This window comes from Lepus europaeus, chromosome 9, assembly GCF_033115175.1.
Source record: "Lepus europaeus isolate LE1 chromosome 9, mLepTim1.pri, whole genome shotgun sequence".
Taxonomy (NCBI): domain Eukaryota; kingdom Metazoa; phylum Chordata; class Mammalia; order Lagomorpha; family Leporidae; genus Lepus; species Lepus europaeus.
Window position 1 is genome coordinate 24,911,348 of NC_084835.1, and position 12,005 is coordinate 24,923,352.

Sequence of the window (12,005 nt, forward strand, 5' to 3'; positions counted from 1 at the left end):
TTGGGACTGAGAGCCTCCTTTGCCCCCTCCCCTGGCAGCCCCTGAGGTCCTGGGCCCAGAGAAGTATGACAAGTCGTGCGACATGTGGTCCCTGGGCGTCATCATGTACATCCTGTGAGTATAGCCTTGCCGCTGTCCCTGTCGTGGTGAGGGGCTTGTGTGTGCTGCTCCATGTGCGAGCCACCCTTCCCTTCTGCTCATGGGACACCAGACTTCGGGCTGCCTGAGGGTTCCTCTGTGCCAAGGTGTCCCTGGGATGGACCTGGGAGGCCGAGGGCTGTGTTGCAATGGAGTGGCTACCTACCTGCCCAGTCAAGGGTTTAGGGCAGACAAGGAGTCCATTTTGGCCCCCCTCCCCTATGCCGAACGACCTCCTCCCGCCCCCAGCCTGTGTGGCTTCCCGCCCTTCTACTCCAACACGGGCCAGGCCATCTCCCCGGGGATGAAGAGGAGGATCCGCCTGGGCCAGTATGGCTTCCCCAATCCTGAGTGGTCAGAGGTCTCTGAAGATGGTGAGTAGAACTCCCCCCCACCCCCACCCCAGCCTGAGCCTGTCTGCTTGGACCCTGCAGCCTTCGTTCTGGGAGATAGCACTTTGGAGTCAAGCTGCCCTGTCTTCAAATCCTGGCTCCCCTCCTTCCCTGCTGTGTGACCCTCGGTGAAATCACCCACCTGTTTTACAAGCCTCAGTTGTGCATCTGCCAAATGGGCTCATAGCTTCGCTCCTCAAAACTCCACCTCATGTTTCCTGTTCATATTTTACCTGCTGGGGTCTTGTCCTTTTTGTCTATTGCTGCTTGGCAAATTACCTTGGATACTGAGTGCCTGAGAATAAGGAACCATCCTTAGCTCACTGTTTCTGAGGGCTCAGAACTTGGGAACACTTGCAGCCCTTGCCCCAGCCGAGCCTGTGCTTTATAGGGAGGAGGGGACTAGCTCCCAGAAACCCTGCGACCTCACCTCTCCCCTCTTTTCCCTGGCCTCCCTAGCTAAGCAACTGATCCGCCTCCTGCTGAAGACGGACCCCACAGAGAGGCTGACTATCGCACAGTTCATGAACCACCCCTGGATCAACGTGAGCACCTCCTGGCCCAGAGCAGGGCTGCCCAGCAGGGGGTGGTGGCTCCAGAGGTGCGGGGTTGGAGGGGGCCCGTGTACACAGGCGGATAGTAGCACTCCCGCTCCAGACTGACTTTGCACCTCAGCTTCCCCACAGAGACTAGGAAAAGGGGGCTGGCTGGGGGGAGCCGATGTGTTCCACAGTTCTCCAGATGCTAATCCATGGGCTTGGGACCCCTCCCAGCAATCGACGGTGGTGCCACAGACTCCGCTCTACACCGCCCGGGTGCTACAGGAGGACAAAGACCACTGGGATGAAGTCAAGGTGGGTGGACTCTACCTCAGTCTCCTTGCAGGCTCCATGGCTTTGGAAAAAGGAACTCTAGGTAGTTACACATGATCTGAGTCTTTGTCCCCTTCCCCATACCTGAAGCATAGGGTGTTAGTGGCTATCTCAGTGGTCCAACCAGGATACTCAAACCACTGGGCCACACTGTTCCATTCAGAGTGGTGCTCCTGATTCCCCAGCCCTCACTGAAGGAGTGCTTTGGATCAGGGGCTCAGCTTTGGTCCCAAATGGTGGCCATAGCCTCCATTATGACCAACAACACTAGGGGCTAAGTCAGCCTGACTTTAGACTCAGCAGAGGCCATGTCTGAGCACAGGGGGCAGCAGCTCATAGCCCAAGGACACCAGGGTGTGATCTCCCAGCCCCAGTGCCCTGCGGGGCCAGGGAGGTCACGTTCTGTGCAGATCTTGTAGTTCTTTTTTTTTTTTTTTTTTTTTTGACAGGCAGAGTGGACAGTAGAGAGAGACAGAGAGAAAGGTCTTCCTTTTGCCGTTGGTTCACCCTCCAATGGCCGCCGCGGTAGGCGCGCTGCGGCCAGCGCACCGCGCTGATCCGATGGCAGGAGCCAGGTGCTTCTCCTGGTCTCCCATGGGGTGCAGGGCCCAAGGACTTGGGCCATCCTCCACTGCACTCCCTGGCCACAGCAGAGAGCTGGCCTGGAAGAGGGGCAACCGGGACAGGATCGGTGCCCCGACCGGGACTAGAACCCGGTGTGCCGGCGCCGCAAGGCGGAGGATTAGCCTAGTGAGCCGCGGCGCCGGCCCAGATCTTGTAGTTCTAAGCAGGTGTTGTTGCTCGGTGCTCTGTCCCATTTACCCTTGGTGTGGTCCAGAGAGCCTCTCCGTGACAGCCTCCTCCACAGAGGACCGTAGTAAGGATTATCTGACACGAAGGGCTAGGCTCTGTGCTCGGCACACAGTGGGCACTTGGGCAGCACAGGCCATCACTACCATTATTTTATTTTTTAAATATTTATCTATTTGAAAGAGAGATGGAGAGAGAGACACACGCAGAAAGAATCTCCCATCCTCTGGTTCACTCCCCAGATGTCTGCCCGGAGCCCAGAACTGAATCCAGACCTCCTACTGGGTGGCAGCGATCCAAGCCTTGAGCCATAATCTGTTGCTCCCAGGGTGCACATGAGCAGGAAGCTAGAATCAGAAGCTGGGCTAGGACTTGAACTCAGACACTCTGATACGGGTTGCGGGCATCCTATGTAGCAGCTTAACTATTGCACCCAATGCCCACAACACTAATATTATTAAGGGGCTGTCAAGGAAGGAGGGTCCTAAACTCTTTGGCTCCTACTGTATCTGTTCCCAGGAGGAGATGACCAGTGCCCTGGCCACCATGCGGGTGGACTACGACCAGGTGAAGATCAAGGACCTGAAGACCTCTAACAACCGGCTCCTCAACAAGCGGAGAAAAAAGCAGGCAGGCGGCCCCTCAGCCTCACAGGGCTGTAGCAACCAGTAGCTCGTGGGATCTGGACAAGCCAGGCCGCTCAGCCTGGTATTGGACTGGAGTATGCAGAAGCCCTGGCCAGGAGGGCCCAGGGCCATCCTTTTCACAAAAGGATTATTTTGTTGTGTTTTAAATTTGTCACTTGGGACTTCAGGATGGAGGATCCTGAGCCCAAACCTCCTTCAGAACCCCTGCCCAGGCTCAGACCCAGGAGAAAGCTAATGCCTAGGGCTGGGAAGCACCTGCTGCCCCTGCAGCACCTCCGGCCAGGGGCCCCTGAATGAGGCCTCAGCTCTGTCCTGCCCTGGGGCATGCCTTTTACCTTTGGGCCACTGGGAGTTGTGGCTGGGCTTTCCTTCTTCTAGAGAGACACCCCACCGAGGGCTGGGCAGATGGGCCTGGCCTTGAGAAAGGCATTGGCCATTGGTTGCCATGGTGACCAGGGGACTGTGTTGCTGTCTGTGAATGCTGAGTGTGGGAGCAGGGGAGGGAGGAAGACCCACCTCTGCATTCTGCAGGAGGCTGCTCCTCTCTGCTCCCCTCTTTGGTCTCCCTGAGGCCACAGGGTCCTGGCTGTCAGCTTCCCTGGGTGGTCTAGCCCTCGCCCAACTGGATGGCACTCGGAGCTCTTTCCCCAAGGAGTCCCTGGTCCCAGCACACCTGTCATTACTCCCTACCCAAAGGTTGGTTTCTCCTCCCAGCTGAAGGTGGGGAATCATTTAAAACCCTTTTCCACTTTGGAAAATGTCACTGTGACACAAGCCATTATACTTCCCCTGCCCTAACTTGCTCACCAGATCCCAGGCCAGGAGGCCCCCCTCTGTTTATGGTAGGGCTGCCTTTTGGTGGTGTTTGGTGAGTGCGTGGCTTGGGGCAGGCCAACAGGCTCCCCCTGAACCAGGGGTCTCTACCCTGGGTCAGACCTGAGTGATGCTCACAGCGTCTGCTCCTGGCATTGGCCTGAGTTGGAGCAGAACAGAGCAGACCCCTTCCTGGCTGATCTGGGTAGTGCAGCCCCACCCTGCCCCGGGAGCCTCGGGCTGCTGAGTGCCTGATTCCAGTCCTGAAAAGTGCCTGACACCCAGCCGAGTTCTCAGTTCCTGGCCCCTCTGTCCGTGGCTGGGAAAGCCCAGACCATGGCAGACGGGACAGCGCTCTGGGTTTCACATCCAGATAGTAATAAAGGCCATTTTGGCATTTGCTGCTGGCTCTCGGGTTTCTGTTTGTCTGCATGAGTGGACCATAGTGGCCCAAGGGCAGCTGGTCACACCCACTGGTGACTTCACCCTGGCTGGAGAGGGTGAGTCTGGCACATGTGACCGGCTGAGGCCTCCCTAGGTGTGAGAAGGTCAGAGGAACTGAGCGATGGCAGCTGCCACATGCCCCCTGCCCCGCCCCTGCTCTGTGCCGCCTCTGTGTGCTGTGTGTGTGTGTGACACTCAGCCCCGGCCCTGTGTGCGCCAGCGTCTGCCCACAGTGGCCACCCCTGCTGCGTGCCAGCCTGCTGAAGGGCGGGCAGGGTGCCTGCTGCAGCGCTGAGCTATTTTCAGGAGCTGCCAGATTTCATTTGGCAGTGAGAATATCGGGGAGGGGAGGAGCGGGAAGCTGGAAAGACTGTCTTTTGACTACTCCAGTAGCACAGCACCCTCAGCTCTTGAGGGGAGCCCTAGCTGTGGCACCCCCCCCCCCAGCTCCAGCTCCAATCTTGACATCTCCCAGTTTTCTAAGAGCTCATCTGGCGCCCTCCTCTGCCCCCCATTCCCTCAGGGTGTGTGTGTGGGGGTGCAGAGCTGTTAGAAGGCAGGGACAGACAAGCACTTCTGAGATTTGCCGCTGCTTCCCAGCGCTGTGACCTTGGACGAGTCCCTGGACTTTTGCAGCCCCAGTGTCCTCAGCTGTGAGCCCAGCAGTGGAGGATCTGGGGAGACTGTGTGAGGCGCTTGGTGGGTGCCCAGCACCCTCAGCCGGGAAGAAGGCGAGGAGGACCTGGGGTGGTCTGAGGGAAAAGCAGAGCAGCCCCAAATGTCCTGGGGATTTCACTCCATGGGTCTGCCCTCCAGGGCTGCCTCCTGGGGCCTCCTGGGCCTCCAGGGGTGGAACCAGATTAGCTCTCAGGGCCCCAGGGGAGCCTGTGGTGCAGGCCAGTCTGCCTGGGGTCCTCTTGACACTGGGTGCACGCCGAGGTGGGCACTGTCCACCCGCTCACAAAGCTGCAGAGGCGCTGGGGGCACGTGGCTCACCTGTGCTACTAAGCACCTACTGGGCCTGAGCCCTGCAGGGTACAAGAAAGGCAGAAAGGAAAGCTGGAGACAGGGGTCTCAGAGTTTACATTCTGGAGGGAAAAGGACGAAACGTGGCACAGGTGTGGGCTGAACCACAGCTGGGAGCAGCCTGTGAAGGAAGATTTGGCCGGCGTAGGCGGTGGCAGCATCTTGGGGCAGTTTGAGCCGGAGGGAGAATTCTTGAGCCCCAGTGGCTAGGAAGGGTGCCTGGTTGGTTGTGGGGTTGGAGGCAGGGACTAGGGCCCCGGGACAGAGGGACCCTGTGCTCTAGGGCCTGTCCACATCTTAGCCCTCCAGTCTGTGTGTCTCCCTGGGGCTGGCCTTTAGCCTTGGCTGCCCTGGCCTTCACATGCAAGACCACAGCAGCAGAAGCCCTGGGGGGAGTGTGTCATCTACTCAGGTGCCTGCATTCAGGCCCAGGGAAGGCTTCTCACTGGTCATATGCAGCCTCTTCCTGTTGTGAGGGAGGGGCTGCAGGAGAGGCAGTTTGCACAGGACGTATCTGCTTGGCCACTTCCAAAGGCCCAGGAGGGCCTGGCCAGCAATCTGTGGCATTACGTGTTGCTCTAACAGGTCGGGGCTGGGAGGCTGAAACTTGGCCAGGTCACATTCCTCTGGAGACCTCAATGTCACTGTCTGTGAAATTGGAGCAAATTTCTGACAATCAGCTGCTATCAGGTGAGCTATGAAGCCAAGGGCTCAGCATTCACATCAGCTAGACCCGACATACATTTGCCCGGGCTCCCGGGGGGCTTCCATGGGAGCTTTCAGGGAAGAGCTACACATGTGCACATGTACTCGCACACATGTGCATACCACACATGTGTGTATTTGTGTATGTGAGAGAGAGAAAGAGAGGGATGCTGTGTCTTCAGAACCTGATGCTGGCTGGCTTCCAGCAGCCTGGCTCATTGATATTCTATGCCAGCCCCTCTCTGCCCTCGATTCAGCCTCAAAATGCAGCCCGCTGCAGCCTCTGCAGGGGTCTCAGTGTTTGCAAGCCTGCTTGCAACTCTGTCCCTGGCAGGCCTGGGGTGGGGCGAGCCCTGTGTGGCTGTCTCCAGACCTAGCTGCCCTCGGCCGAGGCTTTGCATCCCTGGTGGGTCTTCCCAGCTCCCCCCAGCCCAGGGTGGTAGACTTCTTTTGTCCTGTGGGGCTGCCAGCCGCTTAGCCCTTGGAGTCAGGATCAGCAGGCAGGGAAGGGCCTGGGAAGCAGAGGTTTCAGTCTGTGTGTGGGACGGGGGCGGGGGTATGTTTAGGAACCTGAGCTTTGGGCAAGGCTGTTCTCATTTTTGAGGCTCTCCATCAGTAAAAGACCATGGTGATCACATAGGGCCAGATGACTGCAGTGTCTTTGGCAGACACGTTGCCACCACTAGAGGGATTGTGAGGAATGCTCTGTGGTCTCAGGTAAACCATGCACTTTACTAGACCTCAGTCTTCATACCTGTTCAATGGGACTAAACCTCACAACGATGAGGCTGGGCTTTGGTGGAGAAGGGGAGGGGGTGGCCAAACCCACGAATACAGGGCAAGCATCTGTTAGGTGACGGGACCAGCTGCCCGGCACTCTGAAAACTCTGTCCTCTTTGTTTCCCCTGACAAGGCGACTTCAGGGAACCACCTCCGAGGAACTGGCAGCCTATGGGACAGGTTAATTGGAGTGTGGGGCCATCTGCTGGTCACTTGGGTAAACATTTGGTGGACACCTACTGTGTGCCAACATGTGAAGGAGCTGTGGGATGGTGGACAGACCCTAAAACACCAAAATGAATAGCTGCCATTGATGAGTGCCTACTGTTTGAGGGCAGTGGGCTGGGCCTTTACACGGATCTGCTCAGTTCCCACGTTCCCATTTTACAGATGGAGAAACTGAGCCCCAAGCTTTGTGCCTCGGCTGCACTGTCAGAGAGGGATTGCTGCATTTGGCTAGGGACAATCACTGAGGGCTTCCCAGCGGTGGTGACAACAAGGGCAAACTAGATTTGGGTAGACAAAGACTTAGAGGAAGGGGATTCCGGCTGGTAGGTACAGGGTTCTGTGTGAAGAACAAAGAGCAAGTCTGTTCAACAGGTAGGAGGCAGTCATGGCAAGGCAGTCTCCCATTTCCTCCCCCTGCCTCCCTTAGGAAGTCAGAGTGGGGTGAGACAGTGGGCACCGGTGGCAGCTTCTCCCTCGAGAGCACCTCGTGTATGGCGCATCCAGCTCCCCTTGGCCACCTCTGCCTCCATGGAGATTCCCCCAGCTTCGGATGCCAGTTTTTCAGACAATGCGTCCACCTGCTGCTGCTGTGGTATTATAGCTAGCTCAGGCGCTGGCTGCCCATGTTGGCCCCAGGTGTTTTCACATGGGACTCCCCGGACCCTCAGGATCTGGCAGAGCAGTCCTGGGGTCTCCCACCTTTGCTTCTAACAGAGCAATTCTATAGCCTGCAGCTTCTCCTGAGACTTCATTTGAACAAGAGTGTACATGCTTGAATTTGCTTATGGACCGCTGAACTAGACATGAACAGCATTTATCTCAAATCCCACAAGGCAGGCACTACAATCCCCCATGGACATAGGGAAACCTAGGGCAGGATGTGGGGCTCTGCCATGGCCAAATGGCTTCCAGGCTTATCCTTTCTCCTGCTGTTCCTGCCCTCAGAGAGGGCAGGCTCCTCAGGGATGGGCAGAGAACAGCGACCTATGTGGCTGGGAGGGTGGCTTCAGCCGTGGGGCTGGCCTGCTGGTCATGGCCGTCCCAGGCACTGGTAGGCTGGCTTCCCCCTCTCTGGCACAGAGAAAGCTGGGGCAAAGAGGAGGAGATGTGGGGGAGGAGGCATTGAGGGGCCTGCCTTATCCTGCAGAAACTGCCCCTGCTGTCAGGGCTGTGTTGAAGCAGACTGGACCTCACTCTTGCCTTGGCCTTGCTCTGTGTTCAGACCTGGTGAAGATCCTCTATGCACGTGCCAGTGTGGGGTCCCTCCCAGCTCAACCTCCCTTCCAGATGATGGGATCTTGACTCATGGACCATGGGTTTCTAGAGTAGGTGGAGGGTCTCAGGGCCCACTGAGAAGGACCAGTGAGTCAGGGGCTGGGCTGCTCAGCCTTGGGCCAGGCCTGCTCCAGTGACACCTTGAGCACCTAACATAGGCCAGGCATATCTTGTACTTGACCTTGTTTACGTTTCTGTTCTTTCAATAGCCCGTCGGTGGCAAAGCTATGCCCATCGTACAGATACGGTCACTAGAGCCTGAATGGCATCAGGAGGCTGTGCCCAACTCCTGCACGGAGCACATGGCAGGACCAGGGACCCCACTTCCCTCCCCAGTAGGAAGGCTGTCGCTGCTCAGAGTGTTGCTTGACCCCTGGCTGACCTGCCCCTCCCCTTGCCATCTTCTGTGCCCTGGTTGCCAGAGGAAGGAGTTGGGGGGGGGGTCTTCCTTGGCCCTTGGCCCCTGGACCTGGGCAGGGGGTGTCCAGCACATCTCAGGATAGTTGAAGGTCACTGTATCTCCCTACAGATGAGACAGCCAGAGTCTGAGGTCCTCTTTTGACTCTGCGTTGTGGTCTTGGACATCTGCCTGGCTCACTCTGAGCCCATCTCCTTGGTACGTGGTGACAGCCATGCCTGTTCCCTGGACTGTGCGGCTGGGAAAGGCAAGGCACCGCATTCTGCAGAGCTCCCAGCGCGTCATGGGTCCTGAAAAAGCTCACCTCGCCCAAGCGGCTGCGTGGGGGCCGGATGGCTGGCGTTCAGGGAAGTGTTGAGTCACAGGTGAAAGCCTTCAGAGAGGAGGCTGTCTTCCTGGGGGAGGCTGCCGTTAAGCTCCTGTCTGACTGAGCGGCCCACCTGCCCTCGGGGCTGCTCTCTCCCGGAAGGTCAGGCCGGGCCAGGGCCTACGGGGCTGTGTGGTGGGGCTGCCCAGGGCTGCTGGAGGAACAGGCGAGACAGAGGGGTGCTGCCCAATGGTCATGGAGGGAGCCAGGGACTGTGGGGCACCTGTGCCATCCGCATGAGGGGATGGACTGGCTTGGGGCGCCCGCTGTGGGCAGGTCTCCCTGTGCTGTTGGCAGGGGCACGCTAAGCAGACAGGACTGCTTCTCCAGTGACGGAGCCCACAGCCAGGGCAGGGTGATAGGCAGGAGCCTGGGGGTCAGGAAAACCTCTGAGGAGAGGAATGACAAGAGTGAAAGGAAGAGCATCACAGGCAGAGAGAAGAGCCTGAGCAAAAGCCCTGTAGCTGAGAAGGCCTCTGATGACCTGAGGAGCAAAACGGGTGCAGCCTACCTGGAGAGTGCCAGCCTCCACCAGCCTCCCCTGCATGGAGTGAGCGTGTGGGCAGCCTCAGCGGAGCCTCACAGGGGCCCAGGCAATTGGGCTTTCTGCAGGTGCCTTTCTCTGATGTCTGCCTCCGACCACCCGGAACAGGGTCTGGTCCAGGGCTTAGGATGGCTTGGCCAGAGGTGAACGGGCCCTTACCTGACTCTTGAGTCTACATATTGGACACCTGCACCTGAGACAGCTTCAATACTTACATGCTCGGTCCCTCGTGTCTCCTAATTAGGCTTCCTCTTTCCTCTGGGGGGAGAGAACATAGGTGATTGGCACTGGATGCAGGTGTAAGGAGGCTGTAGTACAAGGAGAAGGGCAGGTGTGTGGGGAGGCAGGTGCTGGGCAGCCAGGCCCAGGCAGTCTGGTGGCTGAGGGAGAGGCAATTTCAGGCCCCATTCCTGCCTTGTGCAGGCTCTGCTGGAGCTGGGGGCCCTGCAAGTCTGAGAGCCCTGGCTTCAAAGGCTGACTGTTGATGTCACCTTCTCTGCCTCTCGCAGGACTAAAACTGCCCAGGAGCTGGACACACACAAGGGATTTCCTGATCACATCCCGAGACTGGGGCAGGTTGCAACTGTGCGAATGTTGAAAGCCATGGCCTGTTGGAGTTGCAGTCCCTGCCCTCTGGCTTGGGTCATGGCCACTCTCTACAGGCTGTTTGGCTTTAACATAGTGTAAATGCCGAGTCTGGGCTAGAAAATTAAGTTGCACACTGCTGTGGCAGCAACAGGGAGCCATTGGAGACCCTTGGATTAAGGCAAAGAAAGTGGTTTGGGGCAGCTTTGCCTGGGGGTGGGCAATAATGAGGCCCAGGTGGGCGTCTCCTGGACTCAAGTGGCAGCGTCTCAGGCAGGCATCCCTTTCCCAGGGTGACAGGCAGTGTGGCTGGATGCTCAGGGGCATCCCAGGGTGACTCCCACGTATGTCACCATCAGCTCCCCCATTGGAGTCTTCCTTAACAAGCCTCCCACCCCTCCCCCAACCCAAGCTTTTGGTACCTGAGCCTCAGGTGTTTTCCAGGCAAGCGGAGGCATTCTCATGCTGTCAGCCCTACGGCTGCCCCCTACCTGGGGCTTGAGTCCATAAGAGGAGGGAGGCTGCTGAAACTCCGCTCATGCAATCCTGGCAGCTCCCTGAGAGACACGTGCATTTCTCACTCAGTATCTCCTGATAAAACAAATCCACAGGCCACACTGGTCCCTTGGCTCTGCCCTTCTGACCCTGTCAAAAGCTCCCTGGGATTTCGACCCTGAGAACCTGCCTCCTCCTGAATGGTGCCTGTATTTACCATAGGCCCGCTGGGCAATATCTCTTCACAGCTGGGTTCGGGGACCTTGGCTCCAGGTGCTGCCCCCCAGCAGTCTCTCTCTCTCTCTCTCTCTCTCTCAGTGGCTGGCAGTGCCAAGACCACTCTCATGTTCCCCACTGTGCAAGAAGCTCTTGGGATCATCTCTGCATCTGGACCAGGGTGCAAAACACAGAACGTATACTGCAAGTGGGTGGGGAGAGGGGAAAGCCTCTCTCCTCTCCCTCAAGTGTCTTCCGCAGCTTCCAGCCCTGTCTTCATGGAGTGTTCACTGCAGGTTCTGCAGAAGGTCGAAGGTCAGCCCATCAAAGTCTGTGGCCGCTGCTCTCTCTCGGTACGGAGCGGGAGAGTTTTGCTGTTAGGAGATGCCTGGAGCTCTGGGACTGGCTGATGTTTGTGTTCTTGAGCAAGGCTCTTCCCTACTTTGGAATCTCAGATTCCTGTAGTGTGGCCATGATGATGCTCAAAGGGTTCTTGGAAGTCTTTAGTATGAGAATACCTTAGAAGGCACCAGAACTGCAGAATCCGGTGCTCCAAGAGTTGAGTTGCTCCAGGTTGGAAGCTGTCAGGGGCCCGGGGATGCTCCCAGGGAGAGGAGAGGAAAAGGATCCAGAGGGAAGGTAACATCTGATCTGGCAGAGGGGGCCAGGGCAGTTAGGAGTCCAGAGGCACCCAGGCCCTTTCAAGGGCTCTCCTGTGCAGACATTGAGGGTGGTCTGTGGTTCATTTAGAAGAGTTATGACAATCAGAAGCTTGGGGTCCAGAGAGCCAAGAGCAGTGTTGGCCACCAGTGATTAGGCCTGGGGGCGGGGGGGGGGGGGAGAGTAGATGGAGGTAACAGGAAGTGCAGTTCTCTTCCCCAAAGGCTATTCTCATGCTCAGGAACTCGAGTTACCTCTCAGGCCTTGGGTGGTGTGGAATCAGCATCCTACCTCCTGCCTAAGACTGGTTCATAGGATGAGAAAGCCTCCCAAGCAAAAGATAAATGCCAAGAACACTGCCTGGCTCCAGGCCCAAGGAAGGCAGTCATTCAGTTCCCTGTTTGAGCCTTGTGCCTTGTTAGTCCTGGTCTATTTCACTGTACAAGAATTTCTTTTCTTTTTTATTTGAGAGGCAGAAAGAGGTAGAGATGATAAATATAGAGTGCTCCCATCTGCTGGTTCATTCCCCAGATACCTGCAATAGCAAGGGCTGGGCTGGGGCAGAGCCAGGAACATGATCTAGGTCTCCC

General features: G+C 57.5%; 1 protein-coding gene across 1 annotated transcript in view; it reads left to right on the forward strand.

Annotated features, from left to right (window-relative positions):
* Nucleotides 1–4,073, forward strand: part of MAPKAPK3 (MAPK activated protein kinase 3) — a 30,239-nt gene extending 26,166 nt beyond the window's left edge. Inside the window, exons 7-11 of the mRNA XM_062200986.1 lie at nt 39–114; nt 388–512; nt 990–1,075; nt 1,304–1,384; nt 2,732–4,073. Of these exons, the coding sequence (XP_062056970.1) occupies nt 39–114; nt 388–512; nt 990–1,075; nt 1,304–1,384; nt 2,732–2,884 (521 nt within the window). The 3' untranslated portion in view covers nt 2,885–4,073. The remainder of the gene's footprint in view (nt 1–38; nt 115–387; nt 513–989; nt 1,076–1,303; nt 1,385–2,731) is intronic.
* Nucleotides 4,074–12,005: the final 7,932 nt, after the last annotated feature.